Source organism: Suricata suricatta, chromosome X (assembly GCF_006229205.1).
Source record: "Suricata suricatta isolate VVHF042 chromosome X, meerkat_22Aug2017_6uvM2_HiC, whole genome shotgun sequence".
In the NCBI taxonomy this organism is placed as follows: Eukaryota; Metazoa; Chordata; class Mammalia; order Carnivora; family Herpestidae; genus Suricata; species Suricata suricatta.
The window spans coordinates 86,650,740-86,669,564 of NC_043717.1; the positions used below are offsets into that span (position 1 = coordinate 86,650,740).

At 44.2% G+C, this 18,825-nt stretch overlaps 1 protein-coding gene across 3 annotated transcripts in view; it reads right to left on the reverse strand.

Moving 5' to 3' along the window:
- Positions 1 to 18,825, reverse strand: part of TENM1 (teneurin transmembrane protein 1) — a 552,583-nt gene that overhangs the window by 31,461 nt on the left and 502,297 nt on the right. For all 3 annotated transcript variants that reach the window (XM_029930000.1, XM_029929999.1, XM_029929998.1), the window contains 2 exons: positions 11,635 to 12,001; positions 9,747 to 10,257 (listed from right to left, as the gene is read on the reverse strand). In XM_029930000.1, coding sequence (XP_029785860.1) covers positions 9,747 to 10,257; positions 11,635 to 12,001 — 878 coding nt within the window. The remainder of the gene's footprint in view (positions 1 to 9,746; positions 10,258 to 11,634; positions 12,002 to 18,825) is intronic.

Below are 18,825 nucleotides of genomic sequence, written 5' to 3' on the forward strand. Positions count from 1 at the left end.
ATAACTCCTGCTCAGCACCTTGATAGCCAATGTACACTTGTGTGTGTGTGTGTGTGTGCGTGCGCGTGTGTGTGCGTGCCCCCATTGGAGCAAAGAAAACATTTGTAGAGGAAATTCAGAATTCATTCTTGTCCTGGAGGTGCATATAGTTTAGATGGGGTAGGGTGATATTTACACATTATTAAAAATATATTTGGTCTGATATTTTCTCATAAGGGAGAGCCTGCCCTTTTCCCTTGAGGACAATTTAAGCCTGAGCTAAACCATGCAGAGTAAAAACCAGAAGTTCCTCCACCCTGGCTTTTAAGAAAATATTAAAGATTATAGAAGGAAATTCATTACTTATTTTTTTAAAGGAAAACAGACCCTTTTCACCTTCTCATGCCAGGAACCTGACCAACCTAATCTAAGCATTCTGTGGAAAATACTGGATTCCCCTTCCTCAGCAATAACTTCATTTGGCTTCCTCTGATTCGGCTCCAAGTCCAAAAGGCCATTCTATCTCCACCTGTCCTTTATTCAATAAGTATCAGTCTTGTGCAAGGTACCAGAGGTACAATGTTGAATGAAATTCAAAGTCTAGGGGGGCAGATAAGACATTCACACGAATCACTCTAATGCCAGAATGTTGCCAGGTACTTCTGTAAACAAGCTGTAGAAGCTCAGAGGAGGTAGAAGTCTTTCCAACTGGGCTGAACAGAAAAGGACTAGAAGGAGATAGCATTTGAATTCTAGAAGTTAGGTAAAGCTCAACCCTTGGTATGTAGAGATGGGGGTGGAGAGGAAGGCATTCCAAAGAGAGGTGATGATATGAAGAAAAGCATGCGGGTGGATGGGATGTCCTTTAAAAGAACTGGGTTGGGGTGTCTGGGTGGTTTAGTCTGTTAAGCATCTGCCCAGCTCAGGTCATGATCTCGTGGTTCGTGGGTTTGAGCCCCACATTGGCTCTATGCTGACAGGGTGAAGCCTGCTTGGGGTTCTCTCTCCCTCTCTCTCTGTCCCTCTCCTGCTCTCTCTCTTTCTCTTAAAATAAATAAACTTTAAAAAAAGGACTGGCTTGTTGGGGCATAAGGTTGTTCTAAGAGGGCAGTGGGAGAGAAGGTTGAGAGGCATGTTGGAACCAGAGCATAGGGGAACTGGAGCTTCAGGCTCTGTAGGAAAGCAGGCAGTCCGTAGAGAATGAGGAGGCACAGAAGAGTTTTCAGGGAGACCAGAGTGTGATGAAAGCAACACTTTGGTGGCAGCAGATCTTAGAAGGGGATATGTGTAGCAGGAAGGCATGGTGGAAGCCTGCAGCCTTCATTTGTGTAAGAAGATGATGGCTTCTTGCCTTTATTCAATGTATTGTGATTGCCTATCATTGGGATTTTTCTCCCTTACTAGTTTGTAAGCTCTTATCCATAGAGGGAGGGCGCCCATGTCTCATTCAGACCTGTATTCTCCGTGTCTGGCACAGAGTAGATTCTCACTACATCTACTTGTTGAGTGAGTGAAATAAAATGCTACCAGCGGAAATGGAAGGGATGGGTGGATATGAGAGCCCATGTGCTTACGGAAGAGACAGAGCCAGCGATGGCGGTATTGGGAGGCTGGGCTCCGCCCCTGTAGATGTCCCGTAAGCAGCAGCTAATCTTTCCTCCCAGCCTCGGGACGGTTTTTCGGCCAGGAGCCTCTCTTTCTTCTGCTCACTCCCTCTCGCTATTGCAGTCCTCCCCAGCATGACCCACGACAGTTCTGTCTGCTCATTCTTGATCCTTATCGAGGGCACAAAGCACATACATGGAGAGGTGACTGAGCAAAGGTGTGGAGAGTCTCTGTCTCTGGAGACCTGAAGGAACAGTTGACAATTCTCTGTTCTTACTTAACTGAAATCCTTTGCCTGCCTGGAGACACGGGGCTGGACCTCGTGGTGCCTTAGTTCTCTTTCTACTCTGAGATTCTAGAAAACACTGGAAACAGATGTGTTTGGACTAATTACTCCTTCACACAACGAGTTCTATATGGGAACCTGGCAGATATCTCACCCAGAGACATGGCTTGTTTTCCTTGCCCCTCCCCCTACTTCTAATCCTGCCTGGGAGGGGGGAGAATCCCTCATTAGCCATCTTCCATAAAATTGAGCATTTATAAAATAGCCTAGAAGGCACTCAGAGCTATTATGAGGGCTTTCCAATTTTTCAGTGGATGGCTTTTTTGGTGGGGGTGGTGGTGCTAACAAGGTCTGGAAAGAGAGAGAATACAGTAGACCAGGGATCAAGAAATCATGTAAATTCACAGTCTCCGAGTGGACGGCTCTCACATGGGCAAGGGCCTGGACCAGCAGCAGTGACACACTGAAGCTTTGGCCTCAGTCTGGGACCTTCCCAGTTCAGTGTAGTAGAAGCCTTTGCCAGGGAAATGCTTGGGAAGCAAGCAAGGGCATCCTGGCTACTCTTGCAGCCTCTGGGGCTGGCCCTCTGTGTGTTTGCTGGGACCCTCCCGTGGGCCCCTGGTGTGGCAGGGTCATTGCAATTAGGAGCCCGCCGGCCCCTTCAGGCCAGAACCTTTGCCTCCTTTGGTTGGTATTCCTGCTTTGACAGTCACCTCTTTGTGAGCCGTTTGTCTGTGGTCAGCTTTCCCCGTGACATTCAGGACGCTTAGGGGCAGTCAAGCATCAAGTACTAATACTTGGGGTGTGCAATTCTGAGCCTGGTCCAAGTCAAACGGAATTATGGAAATCAATGAACTATTTAAACAACATCACATTACCTAATACAAGCCCACATGCTACCACTGCACAAGATGCATTTTAAAATCCCCTTTGGATGACCCACCTTTCAGGGCCATCCGTGTCATTTCTTCTCTCCATTGCCACACATAATCAAAAGCTGGGTGGATTGCTGGCTTAGCTACCTGGACGCGGCAGTCCTCTGTCCTGCCAACTTTTGCGTCTGTTTCTGTTTCTCTGTCTCGCCTCTCAGAGCAGAATTTCTCTTTCCACCTTGGCAAACAGCCTGTCGCCTCTGGCCGCAGAAGGCAGCCTCGTCACCCCAGAGAAATGCTCGAGCTCTCTCAGGAGGCCACCCACACTCTGCCGACCTCGGCAGGGCTCTGACCCTGACTCGAACAGCGGGTTCCACTCTGGGTTCCCTCAGCTTCAGAAGGACAGAGGAAAAACTTGAAGGAGTGTTCAGAACTGGCTTGACACATTGGAGGACAAAAGTGAAAGAAGTCAGATTTTGTACAGAGAAGACTGTAAGAAGAATTAGTTACATTATGCAGGTTGGGAAATTTGCTCATGCTTTTCTGTGCAGGTAAGAAGGGACAGGGACAGTGTCTCACTGGGCACCGCTGTTCAGCACCAGGATGGCCTGCTTGAGGAGGAAGACGGGCCTTCTCTCCACAGATGCTTTTCGGTCAGGAGGGTTTCAGCATGATCTTGGCTGGAGTTAAGGGGGGAGGAGGAAGAAAGGGCTATGCAGCCTCCCTGTCTATCTCATGGTGCCATCACCCCCCTCATTCCCTGCTACTGGAGGGAAGGTCTAGCTCCCCAGACTTCGCATGGTCACTCTTACAATCCCAGACCCTCCTCTTTTTTCTGGAAGGCAGTGGGGGCAGTAGTGGAAAGAACACTGAACCGAATGCTGAAAGACCTGACTCGAGGCTCAGCCAGCAAGCAATTGTGAACAGGCGAGTTATATCTCTATCTGGGCCTCAGTTTCTTCATTTGTACAATGAAGAGAGAGAGAGAGAGAGAGAGAGAGAGAGAGAGAGAGAGGGAGAGCAAGCATGAGCAAGGGAGGGGCAGAGAGGGAGGGAGAGAGAATGTGAAGCAGGCTCCGTTCTGTCAGCACAGAGCCCAATGTGGGGCTTGAACACACCAACTGTGAGATCCACCAACTGTGAGATCGTGATCTGAGCCAAAATCAAGAGCCAGACGCTTAATTGACTAAGCCACGCAGGCGCCCCTAAAATAACTTCTCATGTCTCTTTGTTGCTGTAAAACTCCATAATTACCCCCATAGGAATGCCTGCATTTTTCATCTCTTAGAGGCTCAACATTGATTATTTGGCAACAGTGATGTTAATACCTTTCACTGACTGCCTTCAAGTCCTGGTAACAAGCCTGCGGTCCATGCACCATATCTTGCTTGCCATGTAGTGCCTGCATCAAGGTGAGGCCAATGGAAACCAGGCACACGACTTGATCTGACTACAATATTCTATTCGCTATCTGGCATCATCAATTTCCCCCCTCTCTATTGGATCATTTTCATCGGTATACAAAATATACTGTTATATTGCTCATTAAAGAAAAAAAAACTCCTTCAGTCTACCCCATTCTCCCTACCCCAGCTCCAATTTCTCTCCACCTCTTTACAGCAAAGCTTCTCAGAAGAGTTCTTGTCTTTTTACATTCATCACATAATTTATTACAACCATATCAATGTAATTCTTTACCCTTGAAATCAAATCCAAAAACAAGTTACCACAGATGCATAAATGATGCCAATGGCTTTGATCCAAAGTCTGGTTCAATAACCTGGTATTCCCTTTGAAGCATCCCCCTCAACACAGTTTGAAGAATGTATATTTTTTAGTTTTTAATAATTTTATGTTTTTCCATCACGATAGGTGTCATCTTTAATCCCATCCCTTGTCCTCCCTCCTCCCTGGTAACTACCAACTTGTTCTCCAGAGTTAAGGATCTGTTTCTTGATTTGTCTCTCTTTCTCTCTCTCTCTTTTTTCCTTTGCTTTCTCTTGTTTCTTAAATTCCACCTATGAATGAGATCATATGGTAGCTGTACCCTTCCCTGACCAGCTGATTTTGCTTACAGTACACTCCCTAGCTCCACTCATGTTGTTGTAAATGCAAGATTTCATTCTTTTTTATGGCTGCGTAATATTCCATTGTATACACATACCACATCTTCTTTATCCATTAATCCATTGATATCCACTTGGGCTGTTTCCACATCATGAATATTGTAAACAATGCTTCTATGAACATAAGGATGCATATATCCTTTTGATTAGTGTTTTTGTATTCTTTGGGTAAACATTCAGGAGTGTGATTCCTGGACCATAGGGTAGTTTTATTTTTAATTTTTTCAGGATCTCCATACTGTTTTCTACAATGGCTGCACGCCTAAATATTCTTTACTGTCTCCAATCTCTTTCCTGTCAGTCACTCTCATTATTATTATTATTATTATTATTATTATTATTATTGAGATATAAATCACATACTATAGAAGCCACCATTTTAAAGTTATACAATTCATGGGTGCCTGGCTGGCTCTGTTGATTAAGCATTCGACTTTTGATTTCAGCTCAGGTCATGATCTCACAGTTGGTGAGATCGAATCCTGTGTCAGTCTCTTTACTGACAGCAAGGAGCCTGCTTGGGATTCTTTCTCTCCCTCTCTCTCTGCCCCTTCCTGTTTGCATGCTCACTCTCTCTCTTTCTCAAAAAATAAACTTTAAAGTATACATATATACAATGGAATACTACATGGCAACGAGAAAGAAGGAAATCTGGCCATTTGTAGCAAAGTGGATGGACCTCGAGGGTGTCATGCTAAGCGAAGTAAGTCAGGTGGAGAAGGACAGATACCATATGTTTGCACTCGTAGGTTTAACAGGAGAGACCTGGCAGGGGACCATAGGGAGGGGCAGTGGGAAAGAGAGTTGGGGAGAGCGAGGGACACAAATATGAGAGACTACTGAATACTGAAAATGAACTGAGGGCTGAGAGGGGAAGGGGGTGATGCTCATGGAGGGGGGCACTTATGGGGAGAAGCACTGGGTGTTATATGGAAACCAATTTGACAATAAACTATTATAAAAAGAAAAGTATCCATCTCAGTGACTTCCAGTGCATTCACAATGGGTGTAATCATCGCTACCACTTCTAGAACATTCCATCACCCTCAAGATGAACCCCATCTTCTTTATCAGCCAATCCCCATTCTGTCTCTCAGCCCCACGCAACCACCAATCACTTTCTGCCTTTATGAATTGGCCATTTGTGGACATTTCATACAATATTTGTCCTTTGTGACTGGCTTTTTTCAGTTAGCATAATGTATTTGAGGTTCATCCATGTTGTAACATATATCAGGACTTCATTCCTTTTTATGGATGAATAACATTCTATAATATGGATATATCCTATTTTGTTTGGGTATTCGTGTCCTGATGGACAATGGTTCTTCACACTTCATGGCTATTATGAGTAACACAGCTATGAACATGTGTATATCCATTCTCTCTGGAACCAGCTCTGTTCAGGTTTTGTCTCCCATGGTGCCACATCACCTGCCCTTCTCAAGGTGAACAATGACCTCCACAGTGCAAGACTGAATGGTCAATTCTCAGCCCTTATCTTACTTGACTTACCCAGAGTGTCTGACACAAGTGATCACTCCTTCCTGTTTTACTTGGCTCCCAGGACATCCTACACTCCTGCTTTTCCTCCTACTTCACTGGACTGTCCTTCTTGGTCACTTGCTGGTTTCTTTTCATATCCTCTGCTCTAAACGTTGGCATGCTCCAGGTCCAGTCATCATCTTTTCTTCTTATCCCATCTCACAGCTTGAATACAATCTAACCACTGGTGGGTGACAAGTGTGGATCTCCAAATTTCAAATCTCCAGCCTCTTCTCCCAATTCTAGATGCATATAGCCAATTGCCTACTTGATATTTTCACTTGGATGTCTAAGGAAACTGATTATATCCAAAACTGAACTCCCAATCTCCTGCCCAGTATAATGTATTCCTTGCACACTCTTCCTCATGTTGATAAATAGAAAGTCCAACATCCAGTTGCTCAGGCCAAAACCTTTGGAGTTATCTCTAACCCTCTTTCTCTTCACTCCACATCCAATCTCTCAGTAAGTCCTGCTAGATCTACTGTTATGACATGCTTATATTTTAGCACTTATTAATGCCTTCAGTCCCTGGTCTAATTTATCATCTTTTGCCTGGAGTATTGTAGACCCCTCCCTTCTCCACCACTGGGTTCCCCCGCTTCCACCAGACAGTCTGCTGTCTTCAGTACAGACTGATTCTTTACAAATTAAGTCAGATTGCATCATTCCTTTACCTAAACCTCTCCAGTGGTTCTACATCTCACTTCCGAATAAAAGTCAAAGACTTTACAGAGGACTACATGAAGTAGCCCTGGCCACTTCATTGGTTTTATCTCCCCACTTTTCTTACTCCATTCCAGTCATATTTGTTGCCTTAGTATTCCTTGAACACATCTGGTTGGCTCCTGCTGCAGGGCCTTTGCACTTGCTGTTTACTCTGCCTGGAATGTTCTCCCTCTTCCCTCCCCTTAGATATCTATCTGGCTCACACCCTCAACTCCTACAGGGATTTACTGAAATGTCACCTTCCCAGTGAGACCTTCTCTGACCACACAACCCAAAATAAAAACCCTTTCTGTCCCACTCTCTTGATCTCCCTTACCCTGCTTTATTTTTCCATAGGATTTTATCCCCATCTGAACTTCTGTACATTTTACTTGTCTCGCTCCAGTATAATATAAGCTCTACAAAGGTAGAGATTTTTAAAAAAGTTTTAAGTAGGCTCCATGCCCATGCCCAACATGGGGCTCAAACTCACAATCCTGAGATCAAGTGCTGCATGCTCTATCTGTCGACTATGCCAGCCAGGTGTCCTGAAGGTAGGAATTTTTATTTGTTTTGTTCACAGCTGTATCCCCAGCCCCAGGGGGATAAAGTACTCGGTACTGCTTGGCACTGATTAGGTACTCGGTAATATTTGTTGAATAAATAAATGAACTGGTTAGTTTTGTTCCCCCCCTCAGCTTTATTGAGATATAATTGATAAAGAAATTGTATATATGTAACGTGTACAGTGTGATGAATTGATGACTCAGCGAATGAATGGTTGAACTGGTTGTTTTGATAACTAGTTAGTACTTCAGCCATTTTTTGTTGCTTGACTGAAGTCAACCATTAGCTTTCAAAACCGTTGTTTAATTTCAGCTTTGGTGGGATGTTGCATGAACTTTTGAAAAAGCCATTCCCATTAGAAACTTTATCTTTCTTCAGGGTACTTTATTTACAGATTTGGGCTCTTGAGTCAGAATCCTGGACATCTGTGTGAACCAGGACAAGTTAACCATTCGGGGAGTCAGTTTCTTCATCCATAAAATAGGCTTTCCAGGAGCACCTATCCCCATATTCTGAGGATCAAATAAAATGACGTATGGAAATCACCTAGCCTACTACTTGGCACATAGTAAAGTTTCAGTGAACAGTGGCTTTTATGACTCTTATTAAGATGTAAGAGAAATTTTTCAAAAAATAGAGTAAGACTTGCAACAGAAACAACTGAATACGTGTTTCTAGTGAAACTAAAGTAGCTGTCCCGATTTTTTGTAGAAGTGGCATTTCTTTGGGAAACGATCCAAAATGTGAAGGCCAATTGTTTTGTCCCATTCCTCAGGAGGCTTGCATGAGGTTGGACAAAGCCTCTTCACATTCTTTGCCTCCTCACAGAATAGTCACACTGGGAACCTCTCATACTTAACATTTCCACTTGTCACGCTTTTCAACTTTAATGCCATTGCAGACTCTGGGTTCAGATTCCATAGCTTATCTTCACTCAGTGCACTGGTTAAAAATTCAGCAATTTCCTTTTGTGGAAAAGACACTTGCCAAGGGCTGGCAGACTAGCTTTCTAAATGAGTTGACCTGCAAACAAGGTTGTCCGCGCTTGAAAAGGCAAGGACAATGGTCTCTTTCCGAGTCGTGACACCTCCTAGTAGCTTGCTGTCAGACACACCCTGTGCTAATTCCCAGTTAAACAAAGCCATCACAGGTTCAGTCTGTGAAAGCCGCAAGTGCCAGATTCTTTGACTCGTGCAGGGAAGCCAAAGAAGCCCAAAACTGTACGGGGGTGTTGGGCTCTACATTTCACAGAAGCAGCCATTGGAGTGCAGCCCCTCTTGTTCAGCGTTTGCCCTACGTGTTTCACACTTGCTTTCTGGGGTCCGCTTCTTATATTCTGACTTCTATTACCTCCCACAGGAACTTCTACTGACTTGGGCTGGGCTGGGCTGAGCACACGTTCATTTATTCATTCACTAAACCCCACAGGGATCAACAAACACTAGTTAAACCACACTGCTTCTTTGTTGCTTTTGAACTATTTTCTTAGTTTTGTTATTTAAATAAAATTCTACCTTGTTTTCCCAGCTAAGCTGTAAATTCCTTACATGGACTTCTATCTCAGTCCTGTCTCCTGCCAGGCCACACCTGCTTCTTCATTCAATCTATGTTTTTACTATTATGCTCTTCAAAACTGCTCTGGATAAATGGGTTTGAACCCTAGGAGTTAGGTAAAATTCTCTCTGTGACTTTTGATTTTTTTTATTGTGGTTCTGTTTTTTTAAATTTTTCAAATGTTTTATTTATTTTTGATACAGAGAGAGACAGAGCATGAGAGGGGGAGGGGCAGAGAGAGAAGGAGACACAGAACCAGAAGCAGGCTCCAGGCTCTGAGCTAGCTGTCAGCACAGAGCCTGACACGGGGCTCGAACCCACAAACGTGAGATCTGACCTGAGCCGAAGTCGGAGGCTTAACTGACTGAGCCACCCAGGCGCCCCTTATTGTGGTTCTTATGAGAAAATAGCATGCAACACCCAGCACTTACTAAGCATCTTCCCACTATAATACTACTTCAAATAAAAGCTTAACAAAGCCTACTTTGAGAATGAGAAACTTACTCGTAAACGGTTGTCCATCCATTTTCGTTACTTTTGGTGGCTAGAAGCCCCGTGTTTCCGGGATAGGTCATCACGGCTAGATTATAGCCTTGTGCTGACACTCTTTTCAGGACTCCATTGCTGCTTATGGTCAGCCAGTACACCTGCCCGCCGGGCACCACAAGCCAAAGGGGGATCCCGCCTGCATCACGGCGGATGTGTACAGAATTGCCGTTGCTGCTGGTAACTGCACCTAAGTCACCTTCCGCATTGTAGGTGAAATTATAAACATAGTCCCTTGTTATCAAGTTCAAGGTATGCAGGTGGGTTCCATTGACAGTGAACTGGTAGAGCTCCTGATCAGCAGGCGAAGCAATCTCATAAAGGTTCACGTCATTCAGATGGGCCTGGTTCCTGCTAATGGTACGAATGCGAACATTCCCAAGGTCTGCGACATAAAGGGTACCGTCGGGTGACACTGCTAAGGAGGAAGGGGCTTTCATCTTTGCATCTTTGGCATAGCCGCCATCACCTGTGAGGGAGAGATCATGATTTTAATTGTCATCACAAGCATTTCTAAGAACACAACCATAAAGAGAAATCTCTGTGCATCAGGAATCATTTTAAAGGGAACAACCAGTGAACCAACATTCTCTGCATGCCCCTCCCTTGACAAATCTGAAACTTCCTCAGAATTCTTGAGTCAATACCAGTGCAGACGAACAGTAAGATGTGATTATCTCAGTTAACACCAGTTTTGTGAAATCTTCCATCCTGCCGTTCAGTTCGTATTGCAAGATACAAAAACAGCAGATAATGGAAGCCACACGAAATTTGGCCAGAAGTCCATCCATGAGATTCATGCCCGTCAGTGCTTGTGGACCCACCTTGGGACCTTCCAATCCTACTGTGCCTATAGGACCCTTCTTTGGGTCATGCCCATGGTCACATTGTCAAAATACACTAAGTCTGTAAGTGCAACAATGATTCAGAACATCAAATTTGATAACTGGGTAAACATAGATTTGCCCTGAGTGAAAGATATAAATTAGCAAAATAACTATAAAACTAATTGTCCAGGAAAACACTGGAAATATTGATCCAAAGTCGTTATGGACCAAGTTGCTCACTCTTGATTCCTCTGGCCCAAGGAAAGGCAAAGGTTAAGAGAATCACTCAGGCCCGGATGTGCAGTTTAATAAGACTGCAGGTAGCATGGAGGGGTCTCCGCATCCCAGCAATAAATGTATCTATTGACATTTAGAGGACTGTTTGCTGTCTGGAATATCTACTCTATGTTTTGGGGGAAAGGCTCTTTTTTAATATATTTCAGTTGCAAGTAAAGGGCACTACGGGTTAGGGAGAAAGGTTTGTGTGTGTGTGTGTTTTTTTTAAACAATCGAAGTAGCAGAGTAATGTCCTGAGAAATATCCACTGTGGGGTTTTATTTTGCCCGTGTATCCTCCAAACAGCTTGTTCTGGTCTCTCTGGGTTTCAAATAGCAAACACTGTTAATTTGGAAAGCAGTCACTTAGGGGAAGTAATTTTTTCCTTGGGTAAATCAGTAAATGCAGGTTTTACCTAGTTTCCTTTTCTCCGAAGTAGAAACGGTATTATGATCTTACATTCATATAGTCATCTTAACTTAAGAGTATGGAGATTTTGTTACACTAGCTTATCCTCAAGTCGGCAAGGTGATAAAACTGAGACAAGTGCCCAGCATCACTCAGTCGGCTGGATGCAGAGCAACGCCCAGATGCTAGGCTTCGTGATCCCAACCCATCGCTTTCTGCACGCGCTCCTCCCAGTGTTCACAAATAACACTTTAGGGTTTCCTTTTGACTCTTCTAATGCGCGTTTTTCTTTTGGAGACAGAGAGGGAACTGGTGAATTGCTAAAAAGGTCATACCTGAAAAACAGTCACAGTTGGGATCAATTTTGCAGTCACAGTCAGTGGGGGCACCAGCTATGATGGAGATCTCTCCGTTGGTGGTGACTTGCTGAATGCGGTTTACTTTCCTCTCGTCTGTTTCTGCTATGAAGAGCAGCCCGCTGTGGGAGACGCTGATGGCCCTAGCCGACTCCAGAGTGGAGTGAATTGCCACCTTGCTGACCAAGAAATGATCGATGCCTGGCACCTGGCAGTGAATGGGGCGCCCTGCAATGATCCGCACTCGCCTGTTCTCAGAGATTTGCAGCACAATGTTGTTATCCAAGACATACAATGAATTGTCCATGGGATTGACTGCAAGGTCTGTTGGCCACTCTAATCGCACCTGCGAAAAGAGCAGAACACACACCATTAGGTTACAATATCTTTCCAGGGGCAGTTTTACCCTGAAAGAAAAATTGGCTCATCGGTTCCCCGTCTCATGAATTTCAGCAACATGGGTGTTGTCCGGCAAAGTTGGGGGAGGATGGTTGATCGTGTTTTCTGGGGAAACATATTTATCATTTATATCATTTCCAGCATAATGTAAATTCATTTTCAATAATTCCAGAGGGATTCTCTAGAGTAGTGTTTTTCAGAATGTGGTCTGGACCAGCAGCAACAGCATCACGTGGGAACTTGTTAGAAATGCCAACTCTCAGGCCCCAACCTAGACCTATTGAATGAGAAACTCTGGGGGTGAGAGCCCAGTCATCTGTGTTTTAGTAAGTCTTCCAGCGTATTCTCAAGTTTGAGGGCACAAACGCTAGGGCTTCTGTGTCACTATGATACACAGTTCTCTCTCACTATCCTATAGATACATGGAAGAACAAAGTCATAGAGGCTTCTGGAAAACACAGTACTGGAGAAACTAGATTTTACTCTAATAGCAACCTTTTGGGACAGGACCTTATGTTAGCACAGACTTCGCACCCATCTTGTAGAACACTCAGGAACAATCTGTCAGCTGGTGATATGGGATCCTAAGTTGTAATACACTGCCATCTACCTTGACCTGGTTCACTCCATCTTTCCCTTTTCTTGCTAACAGGTTGATCTGTTCTTCCACTGAGTATTTGCTGAGTACCTTCTTTGGGCTAAGTCTTGTGGTAGGCTTTGGGGATTCAAGAGAATACTATGACACCTCCTCTGCCCTCAAATGACTCATGGTCTAGCAGAGCCCTTGGAAGGGCCATTAGGTATTTACTTTCCATGTTATGAGAAGGCAGTAGCAGAGAGGTTGTGAGAGCACTTCACCCAGATTAGGAATCTGGAGGTGGGGTATTCCCAAAGAACATACTACTTGAAATGACCAGTAGGAGAGAAATGGGATAAAAATGGTGGGGAGTGGGGTGGGGGCAGTGTTGAAAGCCATCCCTGTAGAGGGAACAGCATGGATAAATGTCCAGAGTTTATAGACATGTGGCTTATCCAGGTTACCACAAACAATTCGGTAAGGCTAACATATGCTGAGTGTGTGGGAGTAGTGAGCAATGAGAATCAGGAGGTAGACAGTGGCTAGGTATTATGGATTGAATTGTGTCCCCCTTAATTCATGTAACTTCTACTGTGACTGTATTTGGCAACAGGGCCTTTAAAGAGGTAATTAGAGTTAAATGAGATCATAAGGGTGGGGCTCTAATATGGCAGGACTGGCATCCCTGCAAGAAGAGGAAGAGACACCAGGAGTGTGTATGCATAGAGAAAATGCCCATGTGAGGACACTGTAAAAGGATGATCATCTGCAAGCCAAGGAAAGAAGCCTTGGAAGAAACCAAAGCTGTTAACAACACCTTGATCTTGAACTTGTAGCCTCCAGAACTGTGAGAAAATAATTTTCTCTTGTTAAAGCCATATCCAGTGTGTGGTATTTTGTTATGGAAGCCCTAGCAGACTAATATACCAGGTAACAGAGGTATGTCCCACTTTATTCTTATGGCTGTGAGAAATCACTAAAAGGCTTTAGGCAGGAGTGTGACATAGCTGGGTTCTAGAGGAATCACACTGGCTGCTTTTGAGATCATATTGGAAGAGCAGGCAAGAGAAGAGGTAGGCCCGTAATTAGGAGGTTCCTGCAGTGGTCTGGGTGGGGGATTATAGTACCTGAAATAGAATGGTAACAGTGGGGATGGAGAGACATAGATGGATTTAAGACCTGTTAAGAGCAATTAAGAGCAAAAGGACTGGTGTGTGTGTGTGTGTGTGTGTGTGTGTGTGTGTGTGTCTGTGTTATGTGCCGTGCTAGGCACTGGGACACATAGGCCAACCAAACGTGGCTTCACTCTAGTTCCTTCCTGGATACAGCAGTCACCCCAATACTTGCCTTGACATCTCCTCGATAGCTCTTTATCACTGGGCACTTCTCAGCGCACCGCCCCACCACTCACTTACTCTATACTGTCTGGCTCTTCTCTTGGGTTGGACAAATCTGGCCCATTCCTGGCTAAAACAGGAAAAGGAATGTGGCTACTCTCTTTGCCTTGAGTGAAAGCCCAAGGAAGCTTTTGTTTTTCATTGAATCTGAAGGTCTGAAAACAAGACATGGACTTCCACTGCACTGGGAGGCCCACTCTCTCCTGGGCCAGAAGAGGCCTAACATTCAGTCAGTAATGAAGTGGACAAAGGTCAGTGTGAGATAAGACCCTACCTTCTAACCTTGCCTCTTAATGTAGGGCAACTGGTGGTTTTATAAAAAAGGTCTTTGGCCTTCCCTCCTATATCAGTTGGAGCTCTTTGTTCCTATTTCTGAGTGTCTCTCCCAGACAGACACCCAGCAACCTCATTCTGCCCCTATGTCTCTGTGTGCCCTCAACCTCCACATAGACTGGCCTTCCCTGGTCAGTACCATGTGCCTCTGGGCAGCTAGGAATTTGAATGCTAATGGAGTATAAAGCTGAGTTGTGTTATGCATGTTCTGCAGAGCTTTTCAGACTGAGGCCATTGGATAAGCATTAAACTCCAGCTTTAACAGCTCCCAGAGCAGTTTGCTGTGATGTGCTCCTCAGCACGTCTGTCTGAGGCCCGAGCCTGTCACTGCCCTGCCACTGACAGGGAGAGTGAGGGCTTGCTGCTATGGAGGGCGCTCGCTCCTCCACCATGTGCCCCCTCTTTGGACCTCCATAAACACGATTGCTCTTGTACAGCGCGTCCTATGGAGCACGGTCCCCCAGGAAATAAGCTGGGGCTGGCTGAGGAAGAGGAAATGAATTTATTTCAGTATAGCACTCCTATTTTGATCAAGTCGGAAGTCAGTGACCCAGAAAAAAACAAAGCTGGCAGAAATGACGTTCTAATTATCTCCACTCTGAGAGTTGAGGCCAGGGCAGAGGCTGGGGACAGCACACACCTGGCAGGAGTCAGAGAAGGACACGTTTTGGAATCTGTTCTCTGCGGTCAAGGCTGCCTCTCAGATAAAGGCTGGGAGTTAGAAGATAAGCCGTTAACTTCTCCAACTTGCCCAACCCAATTTGAGTCAATGCTACTGGCGGCATGTTTATCAGATTGAATATTGCCTCAAAAATACACCAGCCATTGTGTCTGTTTGTTTTCTTTTTTGTCAAATAAGTCACCCTCGGGCAGTTTCCTGTGACTAAAGTGGCCTTTGTGCTTCTGAAACACTTTCTGTACTAGCTACACAGAATCCCTTTAATTCCCATTTGATTTGGCTGGGCAGCTTGTCTATGAAATCTGCTCAAATGAAAGATGTGTGGCTACTTAGTAGTCCAAGGTCTGCCTTTTCAGAAACTGGACCTTTTCACCTCTCTTACGTTGTCAGTTTCTTTTATATCCTTCTCATGTTAAATACTCCCATTTCCAGGTAATTTTTCAAGGAACTGGTGCTTTATACCCACCCAATAGAAACCCTATGTTTACGACCACAGCATTTCCATAGCACACAACATATGGAATGGAGTCCTTGAACGAATTCTCACAGTCAGAATGAACATATTTTAGTTGCAGAGAGACCCTGGAATTATATGTTACCAAGGTAGGGCTAAGGTTAATCCCTGAGGGTTGCTGACATTTGTCCAAGTAGTTTCTGGGGAAAAAAAAATATTTCCTTATGGGGGGGTGGGAGCAGAAAGGGATGTATGAGCAGCACAGAAACTCTGGAATCTCTGCCTAGTGACCTGCCCTACAGGCAAACCAGTTGGCCTAATTTGTGGTGGTTGCCCCACCTTGTAAAAATATATTAATTTGTTTGAAATGTCAAAATATATTTATGCTAAACTAGCATTAAAGGTCGTTGGTGTAGCCGCCAGCTGGTGCAATGTGCCTGTCTCCCAACAACATTCCTTGAGAAATAACCCTGAGCAGAACGGAGCTCTTGGTCTGGATGTCAAGCCTTGACAGCACTATGTCTTCCTCTGCTAATTGAAAATTTGCCTTGAAGGGACTTGACTTACAGGTCAGCCAGTCCCATGTTTGGTTTAAAGATCCATCTAATTTTGAACCAAGTAACAGTATATAAAGCAGCAGAGTCCTATAGGGGAAAAAATCCATGCTTAAAACCATTATTGATTTTTAAAGTTTATTTTGGGAGGGGCAGAGAGAGAGAGACAGAGAGAGAGAGAGAGAGAGAGAGAGAGAGAATCCCAACAGGCTCTGGGCTCTATCCCATGAACAACGAGAACATGACCTGAGTTGAAATCAAGAGTCAGATGTTTAACTGACTGAGCCACCCAGGCACCCCTGTAAAAGCAATATTTAAATATGAGCCCTCAGTTAGACCAAAATAGAAAATTCCTCAATTATAAGCTTAATCCAACTCTGTTAGCCACAGATCATAATTTGTTTTTTTTTTAAATAGTTTATTACCAAGCTGGTTTCCATATAACACCCAGTGCTCTTCCCCACAAGTGCCCCTCTCCATGACCCAGACCATAATTTGTATACTTGGGCTCTCTGTAATAGTTTGAAGGCCAGCTCACTTCGTGTACTGTGTGTAGTCCTAGGCAAATGAGGTTTCCTCTGGTTTTGTCATCTGTGACAAGGAAAAGAAGCTAATGACAGCTTCTCTGTTACAGTCACTGCATGCATTAAATGATGTAGTGAGGTGCTCAGTGCAGTGCCTGGATACAGTAAGGGATGGTAAGTGGATTAACATTAATACTAGTTTCAAAGTCATAGACCTTTAAAGCTACAAGGAATCTAGTTCACACACCATTCAATGAAATTCCCTTTCAGTTCTGTTTACCAGACTTCAGTTGCCCACATAACATCTTTATGAATTTTGCCTCAGCCATCCACCACTTGCACTATTATTGATTTAATATCTTTATTCCCCCCCCCCCCAAGCTTATTTATTTTGAGAGACACAGGGACAGCATGAGTGGGGGAGGGGGAAACAGAGAGAGTGGGAGATAGAAAATTCCAAGCGGGCTCTGTGCTGGCGGTGTGGGGCTCTAACCCATGAAACTGCGAGATCATGACCTGAGCCAAAACCAAAAGTCTTAATTGATGAGCCACCCAGGCACCCCAACTTTTTCTTTATTTTGACTTTTTTAAAAGTATAGATTGGTGCTTTATATTTTTCTTTAAATTGACTTATTTTTTAAGTATAAATAGGTGCTGCCCCTTCCTTTGAACTGATCCTAATCAATAGCATCTATAAAATTACAGGCCCACTCATCTGAGCCTTTAATAAAAGTAACTACTGTTTATTGAGTGCTTCCCATATGTCAGGCTCTTTGTCCAGATTATTACTTTATATGCTGAGAGCAATCACTTGAGAAAGAAACTCTTGCCATCCCCATTTTAAGATATGTGTTCTTAGTCCCTTTGCCATCTGATTCTTTATCTAGAAGAGCAGACACACTTCTTCATGTTCTCCTCACCAATTCTGGTTTCCCCTTTACTTCATTTGAATCAATCTATGAGTTGTTCTCTTTGGCTGAGAAGGTCAAAACTTATTAGAGGTTGAGTGATTTGTCTTTGTCTCTGTCATTTGTCATCTTTCGGTCCAGTGCTTTGTGGGTGCTTACTCTGTGCCAGGTGCTATCATAAAGGGAAAGAAAATAGGTCCCTGCCCCTCATTAGCTCACAGTTAAGTGGGGGAAGGCAGATCCAGAACCAGCTCATCTCAATATAATGTGGTGAAGTGCCAGGATAGACGTATGCCGAGAGTGACATGGGAACACAGAGAAGGGAGTTTGGGGCAATGGCTCCTAGAAGAGACCAGTAAGCTTCATCTAAGATACTGAGATGAAGCAAAGTGGGAGGAGTGATTTCACTGGAGGGAAAAGAGTGAACAAAAACAGGAGCATGGAACCATACGGGAGTGGGAAAAATAACACAGGTCTGGGCTGCTAGAACACAAAGTAGAAGTAGGGTTTATAGTGGTGGTAACGAAGTTTAAATGTTTGCCAGGGACTAGGTTTAAGTTTCTCCACTGAGGTACAATTGCCATTTGGAGCCAGATCATTCTTTGTGGGGAGGAAGGCAGGCGGTTCTGTGTATCGTGAGTATCTGGTCTTTATTCACTAGATGTCAGTAGCACCTCCCATTGAACTGCGGCAACCAAAAATGTCTCCAGAATTAGGCAAACATGCCCTGAGGGACAAAACTGTCCATTGTTGGGAGTCACTGGACTAAGTCATGAAGGGCTTTGTATGCTGAGGACTGAAGACTTACACTCTGTTTGATGAATCTCTGAAGGTCCTGAAAGTTGGGGAGTTGATACAGTGATATTAGTACAGAAGAAAGATCACTTAGGCTGCAGTTTGGAAGGCAGGTTGGAGGGAGACCAGACTGATGCAGGAGAGCCAATGTGGAGGCCAGCTAATCAATGTAATCAATTACATTCATGCGTTAATATAGCCATCCATCTAACCACCTGACAAACATCTGAGTGCTAATCTAGACAAGCTAGTCCCTGCCTCCATGGTGCTTAGATTATGGAACACTGCTTCAATTATTTTTTTAATTTGTAAAACCCTTTGAGAATCTGATGAAAGCTATGTAGTCTCTTTGTAGGAAAAGGTTCAGATGTAGGAGAAGGAAGTGTTTAAGGAGCTCAGGTTCTGGAGTTCAGTCTTCCTGGGTTAAAATTCTGTCTGTTATTTGCTAGCTCTGGAATGTTGGAGCAAATCAGTTAACCTGCCTGAGCCTCAGTTTCCTCATCTGGAAATTGGGTACAGTAATCATATCTTCTAAAAAACATTTATTATA